Source organism: Centrocercus urophasianus, unplaced genomic scaffold (genome assembly GCF_019232065.1).
Source record: "Centrocercus urophasianus isolate 14NV4802_14NV808 unplaced genomic scaffold, USGS_Curo_1.0 seq_20, whole genome shotgun sequence".
Lineage (NCBI taxonomy): Eukaryota > Metazoa > Chordata > Aves > Galliformes > Phasianidae > Centrocercus > Centrocercus urophasianus.
In genome coordinates, this window is record NW_024884756.1 from 2,442,190 (window position 1) to 2,466,861 (window position 24,672).

General features: G+C 48.1%; 1 protein-coding gene across 11 annotated transcripts in view; it reads right to left on the reverse strand.

The window, feature by feature from the left end:
• Positions 1 to 506: 506 nt before the first annotated feature.
• COL6A3 (collagen type VI alpha 3 chain) overlaps positions 507 to 24,672 on the reverse strand; it is a 53,722-nt gene continuing 29,556 nt past the window's right edge. For 6 of the 11 annotated variants that reach the window (XM_042822201.1, XM_042822199.1, XM_042822198.1 and 3 more), the window contains 35 exons: positions 23,933 to 24,279; positions 23,370 to 23,448; positions 22,883 to 23,028; positions 21,595 to 21,687; positions 21,122 to 21,175; positions 20,095 to 20,166; positions 19,253 to 19,279; positions 19,097 to 19,141; positions 18,942 to 18,995; positions 18,752 to 18,814; positions 17,988 to 18,053; positions 17,805 to 17,858; positions 17,355 to 17,390; positions 16,593 to 16,655; positions 16,299 to 16,361; positions 16,064 to 16,126; positions 15,786 to 15,848; positions 15,405 to 15,455; positions 15,118 to 15,153; positions 14,950 to 15,012; positions 14,754 to 14,816; positions 14,581 to 14,613; positions 14,447 to 14,483; positions 14,322 to 14,333; positions 13,665 to 14,158; positions 12,941 to 13,040; positions 11,927 to 12,625; positions 10,863 to 10,965; positions 10,490 to 10,770; positions 9,146 to 9,406; positions 7,315 to 7,389; positions 4,965 to 5,144; positions 4,799 to 4,852; positions 1,464 to 1,634; positions 507 to 1,302 (listed from right to left, as the gene is read on the reverse strand). In XM_042822201.1, coding sequence (XP_042678135.1) covers positions 1,262 to 1,302; positions 1,464 to 1,634; positions 4,799 to 4,852; positions 4,965 to 5,144; positions 7,315 to 7,389; positions 9,146 to 9,406; positions 10,490 to 10,770; positions 10,863 to 10,965; positions 11,927 to 12,625; positions 12,941 to 13,040; positions 13,665 to 14,158; positions 14,322 to 14,333; positions 14,447 to 14,483; positions 14,581 to 14,613; positions 14,754 to 14,816; positions 14,950 to 15,012; positions 15,118 to 15,153; positions 15,405 to 15,455; positions 15,786 to 15,848; positions 16,064 to 16,126; positions 16,299 to 16,361; positions 16,593 to 16,655; positions 17,355 to 17,390; positions 17,805 to 17,858; positions 17,988 to 18,053; positions 18,752 to 18,814; positions 18,942 to 18,995; positions 19,097 to 19,141; positions 19,253 to 19,279; positions 20,095 to 20,166; positions 21,122 to 21,175; positions 21,595 to 21,687; positions 22,883 to 23,028; positions 23,370 to 23,448; positions 23,933 to 24,279 — 4,142 coding nt within the window. In that variant the 3' untranslated portion in view covers positions 507 to 1,261. The remainder of the gene's footprint in view (positions 1,303 to 1,463; positions 1,635 to 4,798; positions 4,853 to 4,964; positions 5,145 to 7,314; positions 7,390 to 9,145; positions 9,407 to 10,489; positions 10,771 to 10,862; positions 10,966 to 11,926; positions 12,626 to 12,940; positions 13,041 to 13,664; positions 14,159 to 14,321; positions 14,334 to 14,446; positions 14,484 to 14,580; positions 14,614 to 14,753; positions 14,817 to 14,949; positions 15,013 to 15,117; positions 15,154 to 15,404; positions 15,456 to 15,785; positions 15,849 to 16,063; positions 16,127 to 16,298; positions 16,362 to 16,592; positions 16,656 to 17,354; positions 17,391 to 17,804; positions 17,859 to 17,987; positions 18,054 to 18,751; positions 18,815 to 18,941; positions 18,996 to 19,096; positions 19,142 to 19,252; positions 19,280 to 20,094; positions 20,167 to 21,121; positions 21,176 to 21,594; positions 21,688 to 22,882; positions 23,029 to 23,369; positions 23,449 to 23,932; positions 24,280 to 24,672) is intronic. The other 5 variants (XM_042822203.1, XM_042822202.1, XM_042822196.1 and 2 more) reach the window with 3 other exon arrangements.

The following is a 24,672-nucleotide window of genomic DNA, read 5'->3' on the forward strand; positions in this document are numbered from 1 at the left end:
ATGAGCTCAAAGACAGACAGGAATAAAGGATGGAGTTAAAATTGTCATGGCCACCAACAGCAAAGCACACACTGGAAAATGCCCGTAGTGTCATTAAGTTGTGTAGGATGGAAGGAACCTCCGTGCCTCTCTGGTCCAACACTTTTCAAACCCGGGCCAGCTGAGACCGTGTTGCTCAGAGCAATGTCCTCCAGGGGATTTCATGACTGTCATCCCAATTTCCACCTTTCCCAAGCTTGGTCACCGTCAGCATCTCAGTGATGTCCCCTTGGATGTCCATACTACAACCATCCCCCTCTTATGGCCATTGGGATTGCCTTCCAAATAAATAGTTTCCAAACCAAAATCACTCCCCTGATGCCCATCACGACGTTTACAAACAGAGGGACAAAAGCATGAGTTTCTCAAAACTTCCATTAAACTTTATTTAAAAGTTCTTTGTATAGACTTCCTGACACAGAATCCACAATAAAAATAAAATTCCCCCTCCCACCCACCCACCTCACCCCAAATTGCTTTGCTTTGTGTTTTATAAAACATACAACATGAGAAGAATGCCGGAGACATTCTACACCACAATTTAACAATTCATTAACTGAGGCCTTGGTCCCAGCAGTGCATTTGCATTTGGAAACCTTGCTTCCTTTTCCTTGCTCCTTTGGTTGGCCACATATGTTACAAATACATCCAAGAGATCTAGTTTGAAAATCTAATCCAGCAAAAGGAGAAAAAAAACAAAACAAAACAAAAAGGAAGAATGGAAAACTGAACCGCTTGTTTATCAGCTACTCCCTTACACAAAGGCTTTCCGTGTGCAGTTATGCTCAGATATGAAAATGATAAAAGCAAGCATGTAACAGTTGCAGTGAAATTATTATGATGATTTTTATTTTTTTATTTTATTTTTATTTTTTTTGCTAATTTTTACTCTGCCTTCGATAGGCAGGCTGCCGGAATTGGAAAGAAAGGGTAATTTAGAGACGTGTTCAGACACAATAACAATCTGCAATCAGGTAAATATTTTGTAATGTTGAAGCTATACAATATATCCCGGACACACGTAGCACTCAGTCCACAAACAGTTTAGCACCATATTGATAGGTCATGCAGCAAAAACCTTTCTTTGAGGTTTGCTTAGGAAGTTAAAAGCATGAAATAGTACAGTGCAAGGTAGTCTATACCCTTAGCTTCTAGTGGGGTAAGGTGGCAAAGGTGGATGCTCCTGGCTGTCTCAGAGGTATGTGTTGGCAGGTTGTTGGCTCTATGTTCCTATCGTCGTCACCACGCCAGGGCTGATGTTACCTGAGGAAGTTTGGTGGAGAAGGGGAAGATACGTGAGGTTACAGCATGGGATGCTGAGGGAGAGCAAGTGGCTCATGTGCTGGGTGACCTTGCTACAAAGCCCATACCACCCTCAGCCCCCTTGCTGGCCCAACACGTTTTGCCCGCTTCTGAGTGCTTACCAGGGCTGCAGGCTTTTTCACATTCTTTCTGCGTGTTGAATCTGTTCTCGTTGCCTCCACAGCCGCCGTACCAGAACCTTGCACAGCTCTTGGTCTTCAGGTCGTAGTGCCACTTCAGCACAAAGTCTCTGCAGGTCCCCTCCTCCTTCTGCAGCAAGCAGATGTCCATGACTGCAGAGAAAAGCAGGAGAAGGGAGAGTCAGCTAGAGGTCTGGGGTCCTGGGCTAAAGACAGGTTCTCTCAAGACACGAGCATGGTAAAGAAATGCCAGTGAACAGGGCTGGCATGCAAGACCAGAAGGGGTGACACCGGCCCAGGCGTTGCCTGGTCTCCTGTGGCTGAACCCAGTCTCTGTGTTGGCAAAGAGAAGATCTTTGGGTGTCTTTGCCCAGCACTGAGCCCAGGAGGATGCCAACGCTGCTCTTCAAGCCATCAGCTGTGTTGCTGGTGTGGCACGATGCTGGAGTAAAGGCAGAGAGAAGGACATGTGCCACATGGCAACAATTGTCTGCAGATCCCTTCTGTTTCTAGGAAATGAGTTGGGAGGTATCAGAGCTGGGTCTCAAGGGGAAAACCATTTTTGCCATCACTTTTCCAAAAATGTATACAGAGTACATACATACCAGCAATGAGTGGCCAGGAAATCCATCTCCTGAAGTTGTCTTGTGATAACCTCATACCCTTTGTAAGATGCTACAGATGGGGTGCTAGAAATCAAGGTACTGTGCCCTACCAGAAACAGTTCCCACATATCCATGAGGAGAATAGAGAAGAATATAGAAATAAGGGGTGAATTAATGGAAAGGCATAGATGCAAGCAAGTTTTTTGGGAGTTTGATGATAGAAAATGCGTGCTAAACCCTTTCAAAATGTTTGTGGGAAGAAGGATGCAGAGTATTATCCCTGAAATCCTGACTAGAAAGTAGGTCTGGCAGCAAATCCTAGAAAATAAGAAAGTGCTGGTGGCAGGTTTGCTTGTAAGGAAATTGCAGTTGGTGCTGGCAGCTGCCCAGAGCACAGGAATGCTGCAGCCAGCAGGTTGAGGAAAGGGAGAAATCAGTGTCATGGACTCCGTGCCCATCTGACCCCAGGGATGGGCAGGACCCTGCCTAAACTCTCCCTGTCCTCTCCCCTTTTAATTGCATTTTCTCTTTTCTTTGTGTGCTGCAGGCACGGAGCTAAGCAGGTCACTGCCTGATCTTGCCTGGGTCAAACCGAGCAGAGGTTTGTTGGCTGGTTTGAGGTACGAGCTGGGAATGCATCCTTCTGAGAGAGAAGTGTTGGAAAGGACTCTCTTGTTCACAGTTTACTTTGCTGTGATCTAAAAGTGGCTTGTTGAAGCAGGATTTCTTTCTAAATCTCTGCTTCTCCTAGGAGTTTGAAATCAATATTTGAACTTCCAATTCAGCTTTGTTATCAGGCTCCTCCAGCCAAAAGCTTCCCCATCCCTTTGGCAAGCTCTTTTCCTCTTCTATTTATTCTGCTAAAAGCCCTTCTCCCTTCCGTTCTGCTTTCCAAAACACCAGCAGATGCAAACACCAGAATGACTCTGCTCCAAACCCTGTGCACCCTTTCTTGAATCCAGCCAGCCCACAGGAGGGATCCTGTATTTTCTCTTTCAGCACAAGGACAAAACATCCTTGCTTTTTCACCCCATTGTCCTCTTTGATGGCAGCAGGAGCTTTCAGGATCAGCTAATGGATGGGGAAATTCAACAGCAGTTTTGGAGGCAGATCTGATTTCAGTGCTGGCTTCAGGAAAACTGCCATGCTGTGTTAGCTGAAGATTCCCTTGTAGAGTGACCTTCCATCCACCAGCCCCAGTATGCGTACTGTGTGGGCTGGTGCCACCCTCCAGACTCAGAGCACTATGGGATGTCATCATATCCCATCTTTCAACCATTCCATCCAAACGACAGGATGGCATTTGATCTGAGACCTTCCCCTGCCAAAAACAAACAAACAACCACGTTTTTTGAAGAGCTAAGGAGCTAAAATGTGCCTTAAGTGCCATCTGGACTCCATCATGTTGAAAGATGCCACCATGAGCAGAGTTTTTAATTCATCCCACAGAGAAAATGCATCTGAGCCTTGGGTGCACATTTGATTAAAATAAATAGAGAGACCTATAAATTGCAATAATTAAAGGGTAAACAAGCATTGACTCCAAGGAGAGATGGGTGTGGAGCACACCCAAAGAGCCATCAGCTTTGGGAAACTGAGGCATTTCTCAATGTTGCACCTGGCTCCGGACCTTGCAATGGGCTGAACCAAGAGTCTGACCCAATGCCCAGCATCTTAAAAGCTCAGTTTCTTTTTCCACAGCATACTGTTTTGCAGAAAACAAAAAGAGAAGGGAGAGAAAGGGATGAATAGAGCGGGGGACCCTCGCAGGGTGGGCAGAGAGACGAGCGTCCCTCCAGGGCCCCTCCGTTGCTTTTCTTGACTATCTGCCCAGGTCAGAATGGTGCCAAGTTCATGAAATATCAGTCTAAGCTGAACAACAGTTGCTGGAAACATCATCAAGGCATGTGATGATGATCGGAAGGGGCTAGGCTTTGGGATAGGGTTAGCAGAAATATGTGTTGCTCTGGAGAACTACCCACCAGCAAGGCTTCCCCACTCTATGAGGCTGAAATCCTGCTCCCAACTCGAGCCATTAGTTTCTGCGTGAGTTCCCAAACTCAGTCTCAGAGCTCACTTTGCTCCTAGCTTTCTCCCCTTTCTCTGCAAAGGGCCCCAGAAGGTTGTGAGAAGGAGAGACTGCCATGATGGAAAGGCTTTTGGGGGACAGGTTCCCATCCCCCCGTACTGCTTTGCCAGTGACTGCAAGTCCCTGCTTTCTTCCCAGGTCTTGAAACCTAGGGGCTGAGAAATACCCGGAGAAAAGGAGCTTGTTACCACTTTCCTGTGGGCTCCTTCCTCAGCTTTCAGACCTGTGTCACACGGGGTAATTTTCCTTGCAAAGTATTTGCAGTTCTTCGCAGCACAACAAAGGCATGCTGATGAGCGATGGCACTGCTTAGGCATGCAGTGATAACAAAAGATGCTTTGGGACCACGGTGCTGCACACTTCTTACAATATGTGGCGTGTTTTTGTGTTAGCTGTGGCTTGCACTTGGGTCATGCAGCCACAGCTTCTGGGGTGAGACAAGGCATGCAGGTGACTCGCTCATGCAAAGCGGATGGTGGGGCAAGGCCACATCAGGGAGCAAATGCAAACCAAGGTCCTTCTCATATGATGATCTCGTAATGGACAAGCATGGACGCATGCCATGAAATGGTGAATGTGAATGATGAATGATTTATTTTATGACGAAGTTTTTGGTGTGTTACCTGGCGATAACCTTTTCTCAAGGGGTGGCTGCTGCATGGCTTTCTCAGCTGCTGCTGGAGGAAAAAGTGTGTTGGTTTGGTGTTTAAAGGATGTTTTCTCTCTGGCCCAAACGTTATTTGAAATCTCAGTAAAAAGTGAAAGGATTAACCCCCGTGTGGTACTTACATGGTTTCAAGCATTTGCTATTGCACTCAGCTTCGGTCTCAAATCTATTGGCATTACCACCGCAGCCACCATACCAACCCTGGCTGCAGATCTTGTGTTTGTAGTCAAAGAACCACACAACCTGATAGTCCTTGCACTGCATGCCCATGTCAAAGTCCAGCAAGCAAGGGTCTGCCAAATCTGCATATCAAAAGGTGCAAAGGTTAAATGATTCCGGAAGGGTTAAAAGCTGAAAAAAGGAAAGAGATTCAGGAAAGGGAAAAATAAAATAAAATAAATAAAACCCAAAGCATTTAAAATCATCAGAAGCCAAGAGGGTTGGATCAGACCATGCGGGTGGGTGGGTCGTACTTCTGCTGGGGGTGTTTCCACATCACACCATTTCTGTTCCCCCTTCTCACTAAGCACCAACTCAACCCATCCCAACCCCATGCTGGGGTGGTGTGGGCAGGATTGGGCCTTCACACAGCTACTCAATATCTATTTCCAAAGGCCTTTGTCTTGGCAGTAACTTCAATTTTTAAGTGTGCTTATTTTATCTCTGAAGGCAAGCCATACCTGGTAGTCTTCAGGGCTTAAACATAGGTATTTTTCCTGTCCAGAAATGATAACTTAGGCCCAAATCCCAGACTTTTTATTAGAAAGGGCCATCAGTGCTAGCAGCTGCATTACCTATATAAGGATAACACAATCTGGGGCTTCCTCCAAAGTTTGCGGGAAGATTTATGTATGGATCTTTCCCACTGTGCAGAGAACTAGGGAAGACTCAGTTAAACAACCCATCCCCACTGCTCTGCTCTGTTTTTAATATCCTCAGCCTGCTGAAAAACTTCAGATTAGCAGCAGCGTCCTTGAAGGCCTCCAGGAAAGGCTTTCTCCTGAGAGACAGATGCCGTAAATCCTAGGGCACCTGCTGCAAATGGGTCGTGAAAAGAGCTGGGACTCAGAGATGTGCATTGATGTGCAGAGCATACAGCACATCCACTATATCTTGTCTCCAAAGGGCTGGCACACGAGGGGTTAAGCAAAGCCAGGGCATGGGTTCACCTGGAGGGGACTTGCCAGGAGGGGACCTGGCCAATGGGAACGCATGGGAGGCACTTTGCAGATGCAGCAGGAGAAGCCATTCAGAGCATCACAGCAGTGATGGGACATGCATCAAGACACAGATGAGATGTTCCTTGAGACCTCCACTCTAGACCTCCACCTGCTGCTCATTGAGCCTAACACCCTTCTCCCCCTCCTCCTCCTCAAGATCCTGATGAAGGTAACGAGCCACAGTGTGAGCAAGAGGCTTATTAAAAAAAAAAAAAAAAAAAAAAGTGCTTATATGGAGATGACTTTTAGATGTCAGATGATCCACAGTCGGTGACAGCTTTATGAAGGCCACGGACCCTTCCAGTTCTGTAGAGGAAGAGCTACAGTCCAGCAGTTACAGTGTGATTGCATTACAGGGCTGATGCAGCAAGCTTGATGTCAACAAAAGCACTGAGACAACACTGTAACAGCTGCAGTGATTTAACAGCATTACTAAGAATATGTTAATGTGATTATCAGCAGAGTGGGTGCTTGCTAGTGGTTTACTGTGATAAGCCACTGATGGTAGAGAAATGGGGAGGGCAGCTGGGAAGCTGTCAATCAGCTAAATTTAATCAAGTGTTTGCCACTATCTTCCCTGTAGTCCCTGGCTACAGGTTGTTGGGAGTTGTGCTAAACCAAGGAGCCAAGGCTTGTTCTTTGTGGCAAACCAGGAGAGAAGGAGCAAACAGTTTGATGCTTACAGCAATGTCTACGTGCACCAGGTATGCTATGGGTTGCATTGTATCCCTGGGGAGTGGCCAGCACTTGGGCTCTAGCTCATTTTCTAACTCTATGATGGAAATTAGGCCTGGTCTGAATCTCCTGCAAAGATCTCAGTAGTTCTAGTGAGCTTTGGATCCAGCATGGGTCTGAGGCATCATGCAGAGTATTGGCCTTTATGCTCAAGGCTTTCATCTAGCCTGTGCTCTATTGGCTCTGCAAAGCAAAGGACTTGAAGATCCTTTGGTCCTAGCAGGGCTATGCTTGCTCTGAGGAAGTCCACGTTTGGCAGTAGGCAAGGGAAAGACTGGTGCTAATGGTCAGGATCTTCACAGAGTGGCTTAGTGGCCCTTGAAGGTCATCCAGTTCTCCCCCTCTGCTTAGACAGGGTTGCCACCACTGTATCAGGCTGCCCAGGTCCCATTCAGCCTGGCCTGATCGTTTTCATTGTCCTCATTTGGACCCGCTCCAACAGCTCTGCAGCTTTCCTTTTCGTGGGGTTCCTTCTCAGAGCTCCCACCCCATCTCTCCCACCGGCACCAATACTCACCATTTTCAGGCACTTCCAGTGGCTCAGTGTTCAGCATCATGTTGGCCAGGGCCACTTTGGGCTGCGCTGGGGTCTCTGGGGAAGACAGAAAGAGCAGTCAGCCAAGGGCAACCGTGTTCTGCAGCAACACCCTTGGGGATCCCCACCACCCGTGGCCATACTGGTGAGCCAAGGCACAGTGTTAAACAAACCCACTGGCAGCAAATTCAGCAGAGGGATCAGGGGACACACAGGTTGCAGGAATCAGGCCTGGATCTGTTTATCCTAGCATGTATGTTTCAGAAATGTTTATTGGATGCAGCTGACACAATGAGTAATCCATCCACAACTGTCTGGCTGTGCCAAGGTGCTTCACATTGCTCTCCTCAGCAGCAGTGCTGCACAATTGGGTTTTTCTGTGGTGGTGGCTGTGGAGCTACAGCTCTGAGTAGCCCCTCTTCTCATCACAGCGTGAGATGGGACAGAGGCTCTGGAGGAGCAGTTGTTGTCTCTTGGTTTAACTTTGCTCCTCTAGGCTTAGAGAGGGAGTAATAAGACAACATCCAAGGGAACAAAGAGGCTGTGATGGATCTTTTCTTGCTCCCCTGCAGTCTTCAAGGATTGTTTGTGTGCTGCCCAAAGGGCTACAGTGGTGCTCTGCCCACGTTCCCCACATCACAGCCTCGTAGCCCTCTGGGGATTCAGTCATTGAGGACTGGCACAGAGGGGAGAAAATCTCTCTTGTGTTGGAAAGGAGATCATGGCTCATGTTGCATCATGCTCCTTCCCCAGGGCTGGAGGGTTGCAGCCACAAGAACTGATGGCTGGAGGGAAATGTCTTGAGTGGATTTGAGTGAGGCAGACAGTGCTACCTGGTGTTAAGGCAGGTGGTATCACTGCTGCCTGCCCAATTTGTTCCCATTCATGCTTTCTATAGGAAATGAAGCCTTCCTGGGCACTGAGGCTCTCAGTCAACACATGCAAATGTTACTTCTCCAAACTGAGGTGTTTTCTCAACATTTTTGTGGGCATGTTTATTACCAGTGAAGCTAGGGAGACTTCACATTCCAAACCCATCCCATTGAAACCAAAAGAAAGGCTCCTTGCAGGCAGTGGAGGAGGCTCTAAAGTGCCAGAACAGACAGGGGCAGCAACTGGTGGCACCGGCACAGACTTTGCCACATCATCGAGCCAAGGCACCTCTGTGCCAAGCTACTAAAGGAAAAAGTTGGCTTTCTCTTATACAGCAACTTTTGGTCATACCAAAGGGTTTGGTGAGTTTTACATGTGATCTTTGTACGTGGAGCTTGAGCCTCAGAAGACTAGATTCACCATTTCACCCTTTCTAAATGCTTCATTTGGATATTGTGGTATGTGGAGCAGATAGTGACTGTGAAGATTATTATGAAAGAAACAGCTTTTCTTGCGTATTTTGCAATTAGGCTCGTTTGAATTGCCTCTCTGTCAACTCTGTTTGGCTCTTATTATTAATTACTGTCTGGACATTAGCAGGACTCATTGTGCAAAGCCTTCAGCACGCACAATGAGACAAACACCCCTCTGGGACTGGCTTTAGTTCTCCCACAATCTGGGTCGGTTTAACACCTCTGAAGTGTCACTTCGCATTTGCCAAAGAATTCCAATGTTTCATAAATGGGGACAGAGGATACCTGGAAGACAGTGACACAACTGAACGTTGCCAGAGTTGGGATCATTCGTATTGACTTTTTTTTATTGTTTGTTTTTTTCCCCCTTCCTTATATGTTTGTTTTCATGCTTTGTGCCTGTTGCCTTAAAATAGGGGGGGGAATAAATAGTAATGAATGTTGGTATTTCACCGAGAGGAACTCACTTGTGCTGAATGTCCCCGTGTAGGTCACTTTGGGCTGGGATTTCAGGTAGCCTGTAATGAAGACGAGGTATTTCTGTCCACTTCTGAGGCCCCCAATGACACGTTCGGTGCCGGTGACGTTTTGCTTCAGCACAAGAGAGTGGTCGTGTGCTAAGGTGATGGTGAGATCAAACACGTAGGCGCTGTGTGGCTCAGGGCTGGCCCAGCGCAGCCTGGCGCTGTTCTCGGTGACATCCGTGATCTGGATGTCATTCATCTTTGCTGCAGTTTGGGAACAGGGAGAGAAACTACATGAGGGTCTGGAAAGTCTCAAAGAGAAGTGAGAATCGACTTGTGGCATGTTGATGCCCAGCGTGCTGCAGGGGGGCTTTCTTTTTCATGGCCTGGATGAGGATCTTAAAGCAAAGCTTGCCTCAGACCTAACGTAACCTTAGGCAAGTCACAGAAGCTGTTAGAGAAAGGTTTTCCTGCTATGGAAGAGCATTGCATGAAGCCTTAACATTGCTTGGAAGCAACAGTGGAACAAGAAATACCCAAAAAAGCTTGTTTCCTGCAAACAGATGAAAGCATTGACCTTGCAAATGCTGTTTTTACATGGAGATGTGTTCATCAACTGGCTTTGCTTTTGACAGATGTTCTTTGTTACTTGCAGAGAGCTGCCTGCACCCCCCTGCAGGAGCACTTGGGAAGGCTTCTTTACATGCTCTGTGCTCATATGGAAGAGCTTTATCATTCCCAACGAGGCCTCCACAGTGATTCAGTGATGAATGAACTTCAGCTATTTATATTAGCTGACAGAGATCTCAAGCAACCTTGCTGTATGAATCACCATAAATAGCAAAACATAGCTCGGGGGATAAAAAACACCGAAAGCAAAGGAGCCACACTAGAAAGAGTGTGGCTCTGTCACCATATTCCTGGGTTGGCTGCTGGGCTGGGCAGCAGGTGATGGATTGTCCCATTCTTAAATCCTGGAGTCTTTCAGGTTAGAAAAGACCTCTAAGATTCCCAAGTCCAACCGTGAATGCATCCCCACCTTGCCTACTGCCCACAAAAAATCCCTCAGTGCCACATCTCCATGGCTCTGGAATACCTCCAGGGATGGTGACTCCACCACCTCCCTGGACAGCTGTTCCACTGCAGCACCTCTCTTTCTGAGAAGAAACCAGTACAAGTTTCCGGCTTTGCTCTTAATGTCTTTCTGCAAGAGCAAAACTTGGCTTCCTAGTGACATTTCCTGTTAGGATGACCCTATTGGGAAGGAAAAAAAGCCCTAGCTCACTACAGCACAGAGAAACCCAGACAAGAAAGTGACATGATGCATGGGGACAGCCTTTTACGTACCACCTTGTCTTCTCCTGCCGCTCGCTGCTGCAGCCGTGGTGCTCGCTGTGGTGCGGCTGGTGGCTTTTGTGTTGGCAGCAGTGCTTCCTTGGCTCTGTACAGTAGCGTTCACCTGGACAGTAGTGCTCTCTGTGGGCCTCTCCGTGGCTTTGGTCTGGGCTGTGGTGCTGGCAGTTGTGGTCTTGGCGTGGGCACTGGTGCTTGCAGCAGGCTTGATGGTGGTGCTTAGCGTGGTGGTGGTTCTTATGGTTTGGGTTACGGTTGCATTGGGGGCTGCATATCTATCAGAGCAATAAAGCAGTTCATATGTCCATTTTTCATATTCATTATTTTCCCAAATATTATAGAAACAGAATTTTGGAGGTCTACTTACACTGCTTTTTGTCCAGTATGCCCAGGGCTCTTGGGTGTTTGATCACCCTGAAGCCACTTGCACTGTTTCCTTATTTCTGGAGATAGGTAGAAAGCAAAGTCACCTAGAGATGGAGGAAGATTAGCATTAAACACTATTGCTGAAGGTGATTGTTACCTACCAACACTGCATTATGTGTATTTCTTCTTGATTTAAAAAGCTTTTCTCTTTTCTTGTTAAAAGCTATGGACTATCTTTTGATGTTTAGTGCAGCATCCTGAGCGGAGAGACTTGTTATTCCAACATACAAAAAGCAGTAACTGCAAGATACTAGATGGTTGTTTTAGTCACATGTAAACAGTGTTCTCATAGCAAAGCACTTCTCAGTAAAATACTAGAAGTGTGCTTGGAAGTTCCCAGGATCCCTATAAGCAGTGGATGGAAAATATCAAAATGAGAAAAACTAAACATTTATTTGTCTGGGAAGATGTGTACATGTTGGCTTATTATTTTACTGCAAGATGAGCTGCAATTCAGAGCCTCAGCACTACCAGACCCAATGGGACGCATTGCAGATCAGCTAGCATGCCAGGCACAATTAGGTTAGATCTTTGAGGTGAGCCTGGAGAGGCCAAGCCAAGCTAGATGTACACACAGACTCTACTTGGTGGATCCTAAGGAGGCTGTGGATGCCCCATCCTTGCAGGCATTCAAGGCCAGGCTGGATGTGGCTCTGGGCAGCCTGGTCTGCTGGTTGGTGACCCTGCACACAGCAGGGGGTTGAAACTAGATGAGCATTGTGGTCCTTTTCAACCCAGGCCATTCTGTGATCAAAAAGGTGCGTGGGGTGGGTTGCCCGAAAGGACCCCAAAACAAAGACAGAGACAACTGGACAGACCTACAGGCAGTAACAAAACACCCAAAGGTATAGAACATATAAAACAAGGTTACTTCTTCAGTGGTACTACTGCCCAGTTAGATGGTCATGACAGAGACTGCCCAGCAGGCAGGCACAATCTGCCAGATTATTCCCACTGAGGTCAGGTGTTGCCCCTTCCATGTTGGCTGCTGGATGTTATACTTACTTCTGATAAAAGATGGCAGCAGTCTCCCAAAGCGTAGCAAGGGTTCTTCATGGAGCTCTCCAGGTTTAGAGACCAATTTGAAGAACACGTCATTCGGCTCACTAGCTAGGCTATAGATATTCTTGACATCCACATTTCTGCCAATGCCCAAGATAACAAACAAGTATCCTTTGCATTTTGCATCAATTACAGCCTCCTGCAAGTCCTCGAGTTCTTGTTTTTCCATTTTTCCAGTTATCATGAGAACTATGACTTTGAGATCCCGAGGGTTTGGTGCGCTTTCGAAAATATGAGCCACTGTGTGTTCAACTGCACTTCCCATAGCCATTGTGCCGTACAGCTGAGTCATTTGGTTGTGCAAGTAATTAATGATCTTCTGTTTGGATCCATAATCAGTTAATGAAAACTCTGTTTTCACTGGTGGGAAGCTTGAGTTGGTTTCGTGTTCATAAGGAGCTTGCTGGAGAACTGCCACTCTTGCATGGTGCTGAGATATTTTTGGCTCAGAGCTGATTTCCATGTTGCTTACGAGGTGGGAAATGTACTTCTTCATCTCATTGAACTGCAGAGGTGTGGTGGAGGCTGAGCTGTCCATGATGAAGGCCATGTCAGTGTCTACATCTGTCGGGGCTGCCCTTCTATCTCTGAATACAGGTCTTTGACTGCCATAACCACAGATGGGATCAGGTTCACACACATCTAGGGCAGAAATACAGCAGATTAATCACCTGCAGGAGCTGAAGATAAGCCTCCCTTATCACTGCTGAAAGTCTCTATCATATGATAGAGATATTAGCTGAAAAACAGAGCTTCCATTTACAACTTGGAGAACATCCCTAATGAACAGTGAGCCTTAGTCACAATGCAAATGTGCTCAGCCTAAACAGGGATCCCTTGTCTTCAGCAGCAAACGAGCTGGCTCTTAGCTGGGCTTCCCTTCTGTACCACTGACAACCAACTGCTGTGCAACCAGAAGGATCTGGCACAGTCTAGAAGGGAATTTGGATGCTTTACCCAGACAAACATGACAAGTCAAGAGCCTGCGGATGGTGTCGTTCAGCTGGCTGCCGCTGGTTGGAAGGACGATCGCATGTCCAACTGCTGTGTTGTTGATCTGGGTGGAGGCAAAAAACAAAACAAAAACGTGATGTTAGCATTGCTGCCTTCTGTTATTTTCACTGGAAAGTAGGAGAAGGCAACCTCGTGGCCAACTCTACGGGATTCCCTGCACAGCATACTGGTTTTGGTGTGTCCGATCTGGAGGAGCCTAGTATACCTGATATCAGTGGGACTAGTTTAGACATGAAAAGGGTCAAGCACAGTGTTTAGCATGCTCAGTTAGGGCTCTTTTTCCTGCTTTAAATGTATATACCTCAGCTCTCCCTCTAGTAAGAATGCTACTATAATTCTGCCTTTCCCCCCCACCCCCCCCATTGATTTTGTCTTTACTTCTCTCTGCAGAGGTGATCTTCTTCATACCACACCAAGCACGTGGGAGCTGTGGTCTGGGAAACAACTCATCACAACATCGCTAGAGTTTTGCAGCATGCATCTCAGATTTCTCTAACAGACATGCTGGATGAGTTTGCATAGCAGTGCTTCTCAGCACTAAGCACTTGAAAGGCCTACAGAAGCTAACCAGCGGCTGGAAGAGCCAAGAGAAACATGCCATCAATCTCCCAATGAACTGAACTGAGGTCAGGAGCAGAAAAGGAAAGAAAGGGTGAACAGCCCCAACCTCCAGAGCTCTTTCGAGAACCGCATCCTGCCTGCTGGTGAGGAACACAGGAGTGACCCCAGCGTCATAGAGCTTCAGCACGGCATCGTTGAGCTGCGGGGAGGCTCTTGTCTCCCCGTTGCTGAAAAAGACAGCCACCTTCCTCATGAGGAACCCGCTTCGGGCACGCTTGAAGGTGTTCCTGGCCACAAAGGACATGGCAGTCTCCAGGCTGCGTGGCTTTGTGGTCAGGGTTGCCTGGAAGTTTTGGATCTGCTGGAGGAGGCTCGATTTCTTCCTGGCATCAGCAAAGCGGATCTCCGTGGTGACCTCATTGTTGTAGGTGACCAGGGCCACGCGGGCACCTCGAGGGCAGTTGCTCTCAGCAATGGTTAAGTTGCTGACCACTCTGAGCACCGTTTGCTTCATCCTGTTGAAGACATCCCTCCCGACACCTGAGGAGGTGTCAATAGCGAAGGCCAGCTCGGTTGGGAAGACAGGGCATTCCTTGGGACCTGCCAAAAACACGGGTTGGGAAAAAAACTGTGCCTCAGGCAGTTGTCAGGGTGCAAGAAACACCTGCTCAGTGGAAGTCAATCATTCGTACCACACGTGTGGGGAAAACAGCAGTTCTTGCACGCGACAACATCAGGATGTAAAGGACTGAATGTAACTTACCATAGCAGCAAGCTGTGAAAAAGATGAGGGGGGGGGAAAAAAGCAGTTCAGTCAGTGCCATTCGTTTGATGTGACTGGCATACAAGGGTAGCAGTGGGGAATTAGCAAAGCACTGAGGTACTCACGGCATTTATCTTTGATGTTCTGCACAAGGGCACATTGCTTTAGGAAACAGGAGGAGAGTCAGAAAGAGCAAATAAACATGACAGAGCCAACAAAACAATGTCTCAAAATAAGGCTCAAATGATGCTATACTTACACTGATGGATAGTCCTTTATCACCTTTAAGTCCCTGTTAATGAAAGTAATAAAAATAATTGAGTGCAATATGTAACTTTCATAGGCATATTTTTCAACCCCTGGCACACATAGGGACTGTCACGTTTCTCATGCAGGCAATGAGGAGACTCCTGGGGTGCAATGAACACTTACAGATGGACCAGGGTATCCAATCTCTCCCTTCTGACCAGGTGTGCCAGGATTTCCAGCGTTTCCCTAGAAAGAGAAGTCCTCTCTGTGAGTGTCTGCTGGAGGAATCCCAGAAGCATGAGTCAACCCTTAGAGGAGACAGGCACGTCTTCCAGGATGTTCTTGCATAGGGGAAAAACTGCATCAAATGAATACTCACTCTACGGCCTCTGTTTCCTTTAGGTCCGGGGCCTCCAGCACCACCACGGTCACCAGGTCCGCCCTGGATGGGGACAAACAGAAATCGTAGCTCACGATCTGCACAGATCTTTAGGTCATGGCTACACTGATTGGAAAATGAACCCATAGTTCATGGGCTGCGTTGTACCTTGGGTCCTGGGTAACCAACGAAGCCACGTTCTCCCTGGAAAAAAAAAATACATGAAGTATTGTTTGAAAATAGGGTTTTAGAAAATGATCCTGTTTCTGTAGATGGATCAATAACAACAAATTAAAATGATGGAGGAAAAGGTGGGAGAGACTGCAAATTCAGCTTGCAATTCTGCTCCTCATGCAGTTAACAAGAAGAGAAGAGCCAACTCTTTTTGAGGTCTGACTGCTCCTCCTTGTCCTTTCTAACTCGTGTTGGTAGGCAGCCGTGTTGAGCACACATACCTTTCTGCCTTTAGGACCCGGGCCACCAATTCCATCTCGTCCGTCGTCACCCTAAAATAGGAAAACAAATGGCATTAATATTCAGTCACGCTTGAATATCTTAAAGTTCACAGAGCCTGTGGTATCAATAGAGAAAAACACCAATGCCACAAGCCCTGGAAAATTAGTTTTTAGAGAAGTAGTACAAAAAAGTGCTGTTTAAACAACAAGAATGAATTAAGTCTGTTTAGCATACATACACAAGGTGTAAAACTACACTCATGCCTGGAAGGCATGGGGCTGATTGCCCTCTCTAATATTGTGCATTGGAGAGTAAAAAGTCCACAGGCAAGCTAAACTCTCTGCTTTGACAGCCTGTAGCTGGTCCATGACCACACTTACCATCTCTCCTCGTGGGCCTTGCTGTCCATTCGGTCCCCTGGGCCCAGGATTTCCAGGCTCGCCCTGAAAAAAGGAGCATCTGTTTAATCATACACCCTTCCATCACTAGTTTCTTTTCACGAACGAGTGTTTTTTGCAGCAGAGAGTCATGTGTGCACCGCACAAACCACCAAAGATGAGTTACTTTTGCCCCAAGAGGTTCACCTCCAGTATTATTTAAATTCTGATGCTCCTCGTAGCTGTTTTGGTTCTGATTCCCAGAGCTCATGAAGGCATACCTTTCGTCCCAGCGGGCCAATCCTGCCCCTTTCTCCTGGTGCTCCTGGTTGCCCACCACCAGCCTGTAACAGAAAGGAGAGGCGCATTGGCAGCGTGTCAATACAACCTGCATGGCCGTAGGAATCACGGGTCAACAGCTAGGGCTGGTGCCCCTCAAAGCACTGTAGGAAATTCAGTGGGATGTCCAGGCTGAGCCCTGTTGGTCCCTGGCTGAGAATGGGCAGAAGGACTCACCCTGGGTCCGGGGACGCCTTGCTCTCCCCTGATGCCTGGAGTGCCAATCTGGCCGGGTGGGCCCTGTGCAGAAGAAGGGAGAGATACGTCAACACACGTGGGGAGAGAGACACACCAGCACAAGCAGAGATTGGGAAGGAAACCAAACTCCTCAGCACTCGAGAGATGGCTTCCGAATACATCACACCTTGGGAACTGCACACCAACCCACCAGACCTCGCTGCCCAAGCCCTGGGAAGAGGTAATGCAACAGCACGCTGCCACAGGATGTACGTTTTGCCTTCTCTCACTGACCTGTGGTCCTCTCATGCCTTGTTCTCCAGCTGGCCCTGGCTGGCCAAGTGCACCCTTGGTACCCTGGAGGTGCAGAACAGCACAGGTTAACATAGGACACATGGCAAGGGCAGGGGGTGTCAGGGCACGGGAAGCTGCTTTATGGCTACACGAAGGGCAGGGGAGAACTGTTTTTATTTGTTGATTTTGTAAAATAAGAACGAGCGTGGAAATAGTGGAGCGATTTGCCACAATCAGTGAGTGTTAATTTGTACGTTATTATCATTTATGCTTTGACCCAAGTATGCTGCCTGGTCTGGCATGGGAAGCAGCCACCAGCCTGATTTCACAGCAGCAAGAAGGAGCCTGTGGAATTGTAGAGGCATTTGGAGGTGAGACGAGGCAGGGAAGAGGAAGCAAATCCTGCAGCAGGAGGCACCAGTGCCAGACCTGTAGTGGAAATGCTAAGTCATGGCCTGAAGCAGTGATTAAACACCTGGTGGGAAGGCAGGGGAGCACAGGTGCAAGCAGTGTAGCTGAGTGAATGGAAGGGATGGAGCCAGGATCCACCCCTTCCCAGACCTCATTCAAGGGTTGGCAGTGGAGGTGAGGGTGTCTCACTGGAGGTTCCTGTCTACCTGAAGCCTTCTAAGGGTAAGTAGACTTTTTCCTTTGTTTCTGTGGCTGCTGTGTTTGGGCTTACCCTCTCTTGCTGCAGACTAGGACTTTGTTACCCTGCTGTTACTGCTGTGTTTTCTATTGTGTTACTATGCAGATCCTTACCTTGACTCCTATTGGCCCCCTGCGTCCTGCCATGCCCTGTGAGTACAGAAACAATGGGGCATGTTAGGTGAGGATGTAAGCATGCACACTTCTCTATTGCTTTCAGGATAGCACATCTCTGCTTCTTAATACAAAATTGACTTTGAATAGTTTACTGGGGACAGAGGGAGAGAGGAATCTAGGCTCCATGTTGTGCCAGCTATTGCAAACCAAGCTTTGGCATGTTTTCTCCTTCTTTGCAGCCCTTTGTCCCCATACATAGGTGAGTTGCTCAGTCACATGCATAGCAGTGTGTTTTGCTTCTGCCAAGGGGCTGGCAGCAGCAAACACATCCCAGCTATGTGTTTTCCTCCTGAGTATAGTTCTTTTCTCCCTACAACAGTGACTTTTGACACTCATGAAATTAATCACATGGGAAAGCCAGTAGAGGATGGAGATCCAACATCTCACCTGCCTCCCGACTCCTCCATCTGGGCCTCTCTGCCCTGCAGGTCCAGGCTCTCCCTAAGGGAAATGCACAAGGGGTGAAATGAATTCAAGGAGCTTGCACCTTTTTTGGCAGCATCTTTTTCTCTTACTTTCTCCATCTCATTGTGTAAACAAAACCAACAAAAGACAACAAAGAAGCTTTACCATTTGTCCGATTTCACCCTTTTGGCCTCTGGTTCCCCGCTGAGTATTATCTGCTCCCGAATCTCCCTGAAAGCAATGGAGCAATGAGAAACAGCTGTGTGAGCGAGACAAGAAACTCGGACATCACAAATTGCTCTGATATAGCTCAGAACCAGCAATTCTTTTTTTTTCTTCCTCTTTTTGACTGAATTAGATCAAGTGCACAATTCCGGTGATTTGAGGCAACTGTGGCTTTTCAGCTGAGAAATAATAACAGTGAGAAGAGGAAGGAGATTTCTAAGAGACTGAAGCAATGAGTGACAGCTTGGTTGCTGAGGCATGTGCTCCCCATCTTTGGTTCCTTCGTCTTTTGCTGCCCCTTGCCCATTTGGTAGCAAATAACTTTTGGTGGTGTCTTGCCTTAAAACCACTGCACCATCAGAAGGCTTTAGGTTCTCAGATCTAGCATTTCACATAGCTCACCTCCCCAGCCAGGACAGGTTGTTACACACAAATATGCTGGCCTGGAAGTTTGTTTTTGAACACTCACTGTAAGAGTTGTCCTTGTTCCATGGTCTATAGGGCAGGGAGGCTTCTTGTGGCACAGTAAGTGGGCAGGGTGCATAGACTGAACAAGCTTGTGCATTATAAACCACTGCCAACAGCATCTGGGCTTCAGCCTACAGGGCTGAGAGCTCTTGCTTCTCGTCCAGCAGCATTCAGTAACCCTGAGTACACCCAGGACTTGAAGGGGGAGATCAAGAAGCTGCCTCAGCAGTGCTTACCGGGTCTCCACGGAGCCCACGGTCACCTCGCTCTCCTCGTTCACCTTTGGCTCCTTTGTTACCCTGGGGAAAAGGAGGGAGATCTAGCAAGAGCAGCTCTTCCCTCTGCCAGCTCCATAGGGAGCAGAGGAGCTTCCACCCTCTCCAGGCTCCCTTCTGCTCTTTGTAATGGTGTGTGACAAACACCTACCCTCCTGCCAGAGAACCCCTTCTCTCCAGAGGAACCAGGCAAGCCTTTGTCTCCCTGTGAAAGAACAGGAGTATTTGAGGAGAGTGTTTGCTATTTCCATGGCTTTTTCACCTGAACATCACATTATAGAGAGAAGTGTGCTGGGAATGACTGACCTCTTCTCCATCAATGCCATCCAGGCCCATTTCTCCCAGTTCGCCCTGCAGAAGAGATGTGGGGACAAATGCTCACCAAAGAAAAGGAGGACCAGGGAGGGGGATGCCGATGCATCCTCACGCTCACCACTGTGTGAGGAGGATATAGTTCCATACCTTCTCTCCTGGGAATCCCCGAGAACCCTAAAGGGATGAGGAAAAAGGAGTTAGTGTGCTGCAACCTCTGTGGGTGGTGGTAGGGAAGAGGGGCAGACCCAGAGCCAGGATAGGCTGGGATGGACAAGGTGTTCTGCAAAGGGGTTAACCATCCCTCACTTCTCTTGTGCAAACCTTCAGCTGTCTTTTGGCTACTCGTAACAAAAAAAAATGTGCTCGTGTGCCAGCTGACCCAGTAAAATATTTTATTCCATAGATGTAACTCTTTCTCCATAGATAATGAGCTGGATTACCACTGACTTTGCTTTCTCCCTATGCCCCATCTTAAATGGATCCAGACCTCAGGGGCCACAGAGAGCATCAGCTTTGTCCAAGGCTGGGCAGCTTTTTAAAGACTCCCAGTAGCTCAGCTGCAACTAATGGGCTTGGTTCAGGCACTCCTGCACTCCCTGCCAGAGAATCCTGCTGTCAGAGCAAACAGTAGGAAACAGCACTTTCATATCACTGAATATTGCCCACAGATATTAAATCTTTCACCACCTCTTCTAGCTTGTGGCACGGCTGCTGTCCTGAGTCTTGGCTCGAGTATCCCCTCCAAAGCAGCAGTGATGGCTCACTTTTTCTCCCCCCTCTTCAACAGCAAATCCTGCCTGCAGGTTGAGCCTGGATCAGCAGTCTCCCTTTTGCTCCTAAGACCAAGCGATACACTTGGGGAGCGTTGGTGTTTGGCCAGGTGGATTCTAGTGTGGACTTTGTGCCTGCTGCTCAGCATCCTAAAGCAGCAGTGGACTTCCCCCATCTGGATGCAGTATCTGTGCTGTGCAGGTTCCTTCCAGATGTACCTTGGTTCCTCTGTGCCCAGGGCATCCCTGGAAGCCCTGTGTCCCGTTCACTCCTGGAGGTCCACGCTCACCCTGTTGCACAGAGGAGAAAACACAATGATCAAGGTTTGTCTCTGCATGCGTATCTTTATCTATTGCACTTATTGGTAAGCAAGGGAGGTAGAGGTACTTTGTCCTAAGCTACAGAGAATCAAGTTTTGAAGGTCAGAGCCCAGCCAATGCACTGGGACTATCTCTTGTCCTCAGCATTCATCGTATAGAGGTCATCTTTGCTGCTGAGAGAGACACATCCTTGCCAAGCTCTCAGCTTTGAGAGATCTTCCTCCTTCCAAAAAATGACAAGAACCCCTCAGAGCTCAACAGAGATGACTAACCCAATCCTGACCTTATATCTGACCGCAGCATTTGGCCCCTGCTTGTGATGTTGGGAAAAGAAGTGCACCATCAGCCCCTTGGCCTCGGCTTCACCCCCTGGGCGTGATGCATGGGGAGCTGTTTGTTCCAGCATCGACACGGGATTCGTGAAGTAAGAGTTTGGAAGAAGCCGTGCTAAGAAGAAGTCATGGGACTCACTGCCTGTCACCGTGATGGATAGGAACACCCCTTTGTGGTCTGACACTTGGACTTGCTCAGCTCTTCCAGCTGCATTCAATATGGGTACAAGCTGTGTCTTTAATGCAGCTGAAGACTTTACTGTGTTGGTGCTTGCTGTGTCCACAACACCCTGCCCTGCTTGGAGGTAGCTGGGACCAGCTGCAAACCTCCCCAGCTGCCTCTCAGGAACAGCACAGATCTGGGTCAGCCTGCAGCATGGGAGCTATTCCCCACAGCACTCAATGAGCGGCCGGGACCTGGACCAGCGGCTCAGCCATCACATGGGGAGGACACAAAGCCCTGCCTGCTCCCTTGTCATCCCACCCCTGCATCCCCTGCAGAAGGTATTTAGAAAAAGGTTTCTGAATGCTTTGCTGTGGTGAGGTCTCTGATTTGAGCAGTATTGAGCACTTGAAGCAGAGCAGTCACTCACCGGTCCTCCTTCATCACCAGGGTAGCCTCCGTAGCCAATCTCACCTGTAGCACCCTAGAAGAAAATGCAAAATGTTTTTTGTTTTCATCCTAGTGCTGTGAGCCACCTCTAAATCGACATTTAGGATTTCAGCACACACCATCTGCATGATCGCCTACATAATCAAGGCAAGGGAAGCAACCATCCTGCTTTGGTGTACCCAGGTTGTCTCACAGGACGCTTTGTTCTCTCCTTCTCTCCTGCCCTCCCTTCCCTATCAGTTGGCTAACAGCACACAGGCTGTGAGGAAAAGGAAGAAGAGCAGTTCTCAACTGCTGTGGATGGCCCAGAGGCAGTTTTACAATGGGGGGGGTGAGAGGAACACAACCTCCCTGTGAGCACCACCCAGTGCAACATGCACAACTGCATGTCCTCTCACCCATCATGTTGGATCATCATGTTGGATGCTGTCCTCTTCAAATGACGTGACCTACCTTTGGTCCTATGGGGCCGGGAAGACCTCTGTCCCCTCTCTGCCCTGAGCACTTGCAATGGACCCCACAGCATGTCCTTTCTGCAATGTTATCCTGTGAGAAAACACAGATGACACAACTGAATGTTGGGTTCTCTCCATCAGAAAACAGCCACAGCGGTGTGAGAAAGAGGTGTGTGATGGCATAAAGATTAGATTGCTTGTTTAGGGGATATCAACATTCTGCTTGAGCAGAAGTCACAGAGGGCGTTTAGTAGGAGACCAGTCCCTGAAATGGTGCCTGTTGCTGAAGAGAGCAATCTCATCTGTGTAGAAACAAATCCAGGGTGTGGAATAGGGCAGGAGAAAGCAGTTCACCAGCAACCCACGGGCTGAGAACAATTTGCAAGCACGCAGCAAGAGGAAAAAATAAGAAGATACGGATTCAGAGAAATCACAGCTTGGTTTTGCATCATCCACTAGAAAGAAAAAATGCTTTTCATTGCCAAGTACATTGCTGGCTGCAGATGCCTCCTGCCAGCTTTGCACATTTACATTTTGAAAGGATTTTCCTAGTCAAAGGAATTACATGGGGATGGGGTGAAGAGTAGCTCTTATCCCAAAAAGCACGGTTCACTTCTAAGTGGCTGCACTTGGCTCTGCAGAGAAGGGCCCATCAAGGTTGTAATAGCAGATTAAGCCTAATTTTATTAAAGCTGCTGGAAAAGGAGGTTAGCAAATCTAGAGCAGATGTGAAGTTAGGGGGAGCTGTACGTGTAAGAGATGATAGCAAATTAGTTTTCAGTAGGCTTGAGAGACGATATATGTGTGGAGTGGAGGTAAATCTATGAGCTTCTGCCTGGAAGAAAAATAACTACCATTTGTAAGAAACACATCTAACACATAGGCACTATATCAGCTCCAGGAAGAAACCTAGAGAGTTATGTTTGTGCAGGAGGTTTAGCACTGACAATGCATGACGGTGCATCACCCTCAAGCCTTTAGTTTGGTGCTGGTACGTGTGTGTATTGTTAACCTGTTCCATGTGATTTAGTCTCAGTGGGCTTTGTGCTTTGCAGCCTGAGCTGGAGAAGCCTGTCATGTACCATTCCTGCAGTAAGGACAGCAGCAGGATCTGCTTTTCATTAATTTGCTATGGCATCTGTATAAAGAGCAGACGTGAGCTAGGGAGGGGGGAATGGCCGGAGCCAAGAGGGTGTGATTCAGCAGCACTCCAGACCTGCAGCACATCCAGCCTTTGGCTTTTCCCCAGCATTGCAAGGCAGCGCTGCCTGTGCCAAGTGACTTACAAGCTGCTCTGCCAACTCGAAATCCAAGTCCAGGAGATTAACTCTCAGAGGCCTGTTGTAGGTGAAACCCCTCCCGAACTCCAGCTGCATCACTTCCTCAAAGTTTTTCACTCGATCCAAGCCGACGAAGAGGAGAGCGTGGACACCTGAAAGCAGAAGGAGCTGTGACGGGACACGGTGCTCTGCACAGCGTGCACACCCTCACCTGCAAAGCTGGGTTGTCCTTAGCCTCTCCAATTGCAAATGGAAGCTTTTCAACCAAGAGCAAATACACTCAGTGCAAGTTTTCCCCCATGCTTAGGTGGATCACGGGAATAAATATCACAGGGAGGTGACGAAAAAAACAGCGATGTGAGTACAAGTCACTGACGTACTGAAATCGTTATTCAGTGCTATCGAAACGCTGCTGATCCGTGAAAAACAGTGTTAAAGCACGTGTGATGTTAATGTGGGCTCCATCGTCACTTTCTCAAGAAGTAAAAATTACCTTGTCCACGCAAATCGGCCGAGGCAGTCTTCATCTGATCCAAGTAGTCGTCTGTACCGTCTGTGAAGTGAATTACCACCTGGGAGAGAAACAAATTGACGTTGGGACCTGGAGATTTTCTGGTGTTAAATCACAGAATCGTTCAATTATAGAATCGTTAGAATTCTTAGAGTTGGAATGCAATCACGAGCAACCTGGAGGGCCTTCGTCCAAGGGATGTTTTGTTCAAGGTGAGATGGGGGAATTGCTCCTCCCTTCCTAACTTTGCTGGACATGAATCTATGCATTTCTGTGCCAGATTTAGGTGCATTGTATCAGGCAGGTGTGAAAGGTGTGTGGCCAAGCAGTGCCTCCAGGCCCTGGCTGCTCAGCAATGACCAGGGCTGGGCACTGACAGTGCTGGGAGGCCACAGGGAACAAGCAGGTGACCAAAAGTCAGGGCTTTTCTTATGAATACATGGTCACTTTGTTGACCAAAATCAAAGAGCATCCTTCCTTCTCAATCAAAATATAACAGAGGGCAGCTTTTCTGTCCAACACTGTCAGCTTTGGTTTTTACTTGCCTTGGTGCTGCCAGCGGGTGCTGATCTGAACTTGTTCTGGTAGGATTTCAACGTCTCAGCTGTGAGGAAATAGGGTCCACGGGTGCGCATGCCTTGGAACCTCTCAAAGAGCTCAGGCTGGTACTCAGAAAAGTCCAATCCCTCCACGGGTCCCCCCCGGGACTGGGCCATGATGGCCACCCTGACATTGGGCGCCTGGCTGCCGGTACAGCTGATTTTCTGCATCTGTGTTATTCTGTTCAGCACAGCCTCGACCCTGGACTCCAGCCCTCTCTGGGAATTGAAGATGTTTTGGCCGGCTCCGACATCTGACACATCGAAGCCAAGAATCACATCTAAGTCGCAGTCTGAAAGGGAAACGTGGAAAGAGAGGAGAGCGTCACCGCTGAGCAATGCAACAGATGATTTTCAAGCAACAGTGACAGAACCAAAGGATGGCTGAAGTGGGAAGAGATCTCTAGGTACCTCTGGCCCAGCCCCAGCTGGAGCAGAGTGCCCAGTACCACATCAAGGTCACTTACAAAGGTCTCTCCAAGATTCTACAGCCTCTCTGAGCAACCTGTGCAGATGTTCAGACTGCCCTCATTCTGTTAGACATGGGGTTGAAGGTTGGGCTAGATGATCTCAGTGGTCTTTCCAACCACCACGATTCTATGATTTCAGCAGATGGTCTCTGGACGGAGAAATGCCACTATTTGATATACAATCGCTGTGGACTTCATCACAGCAATGATAACCTG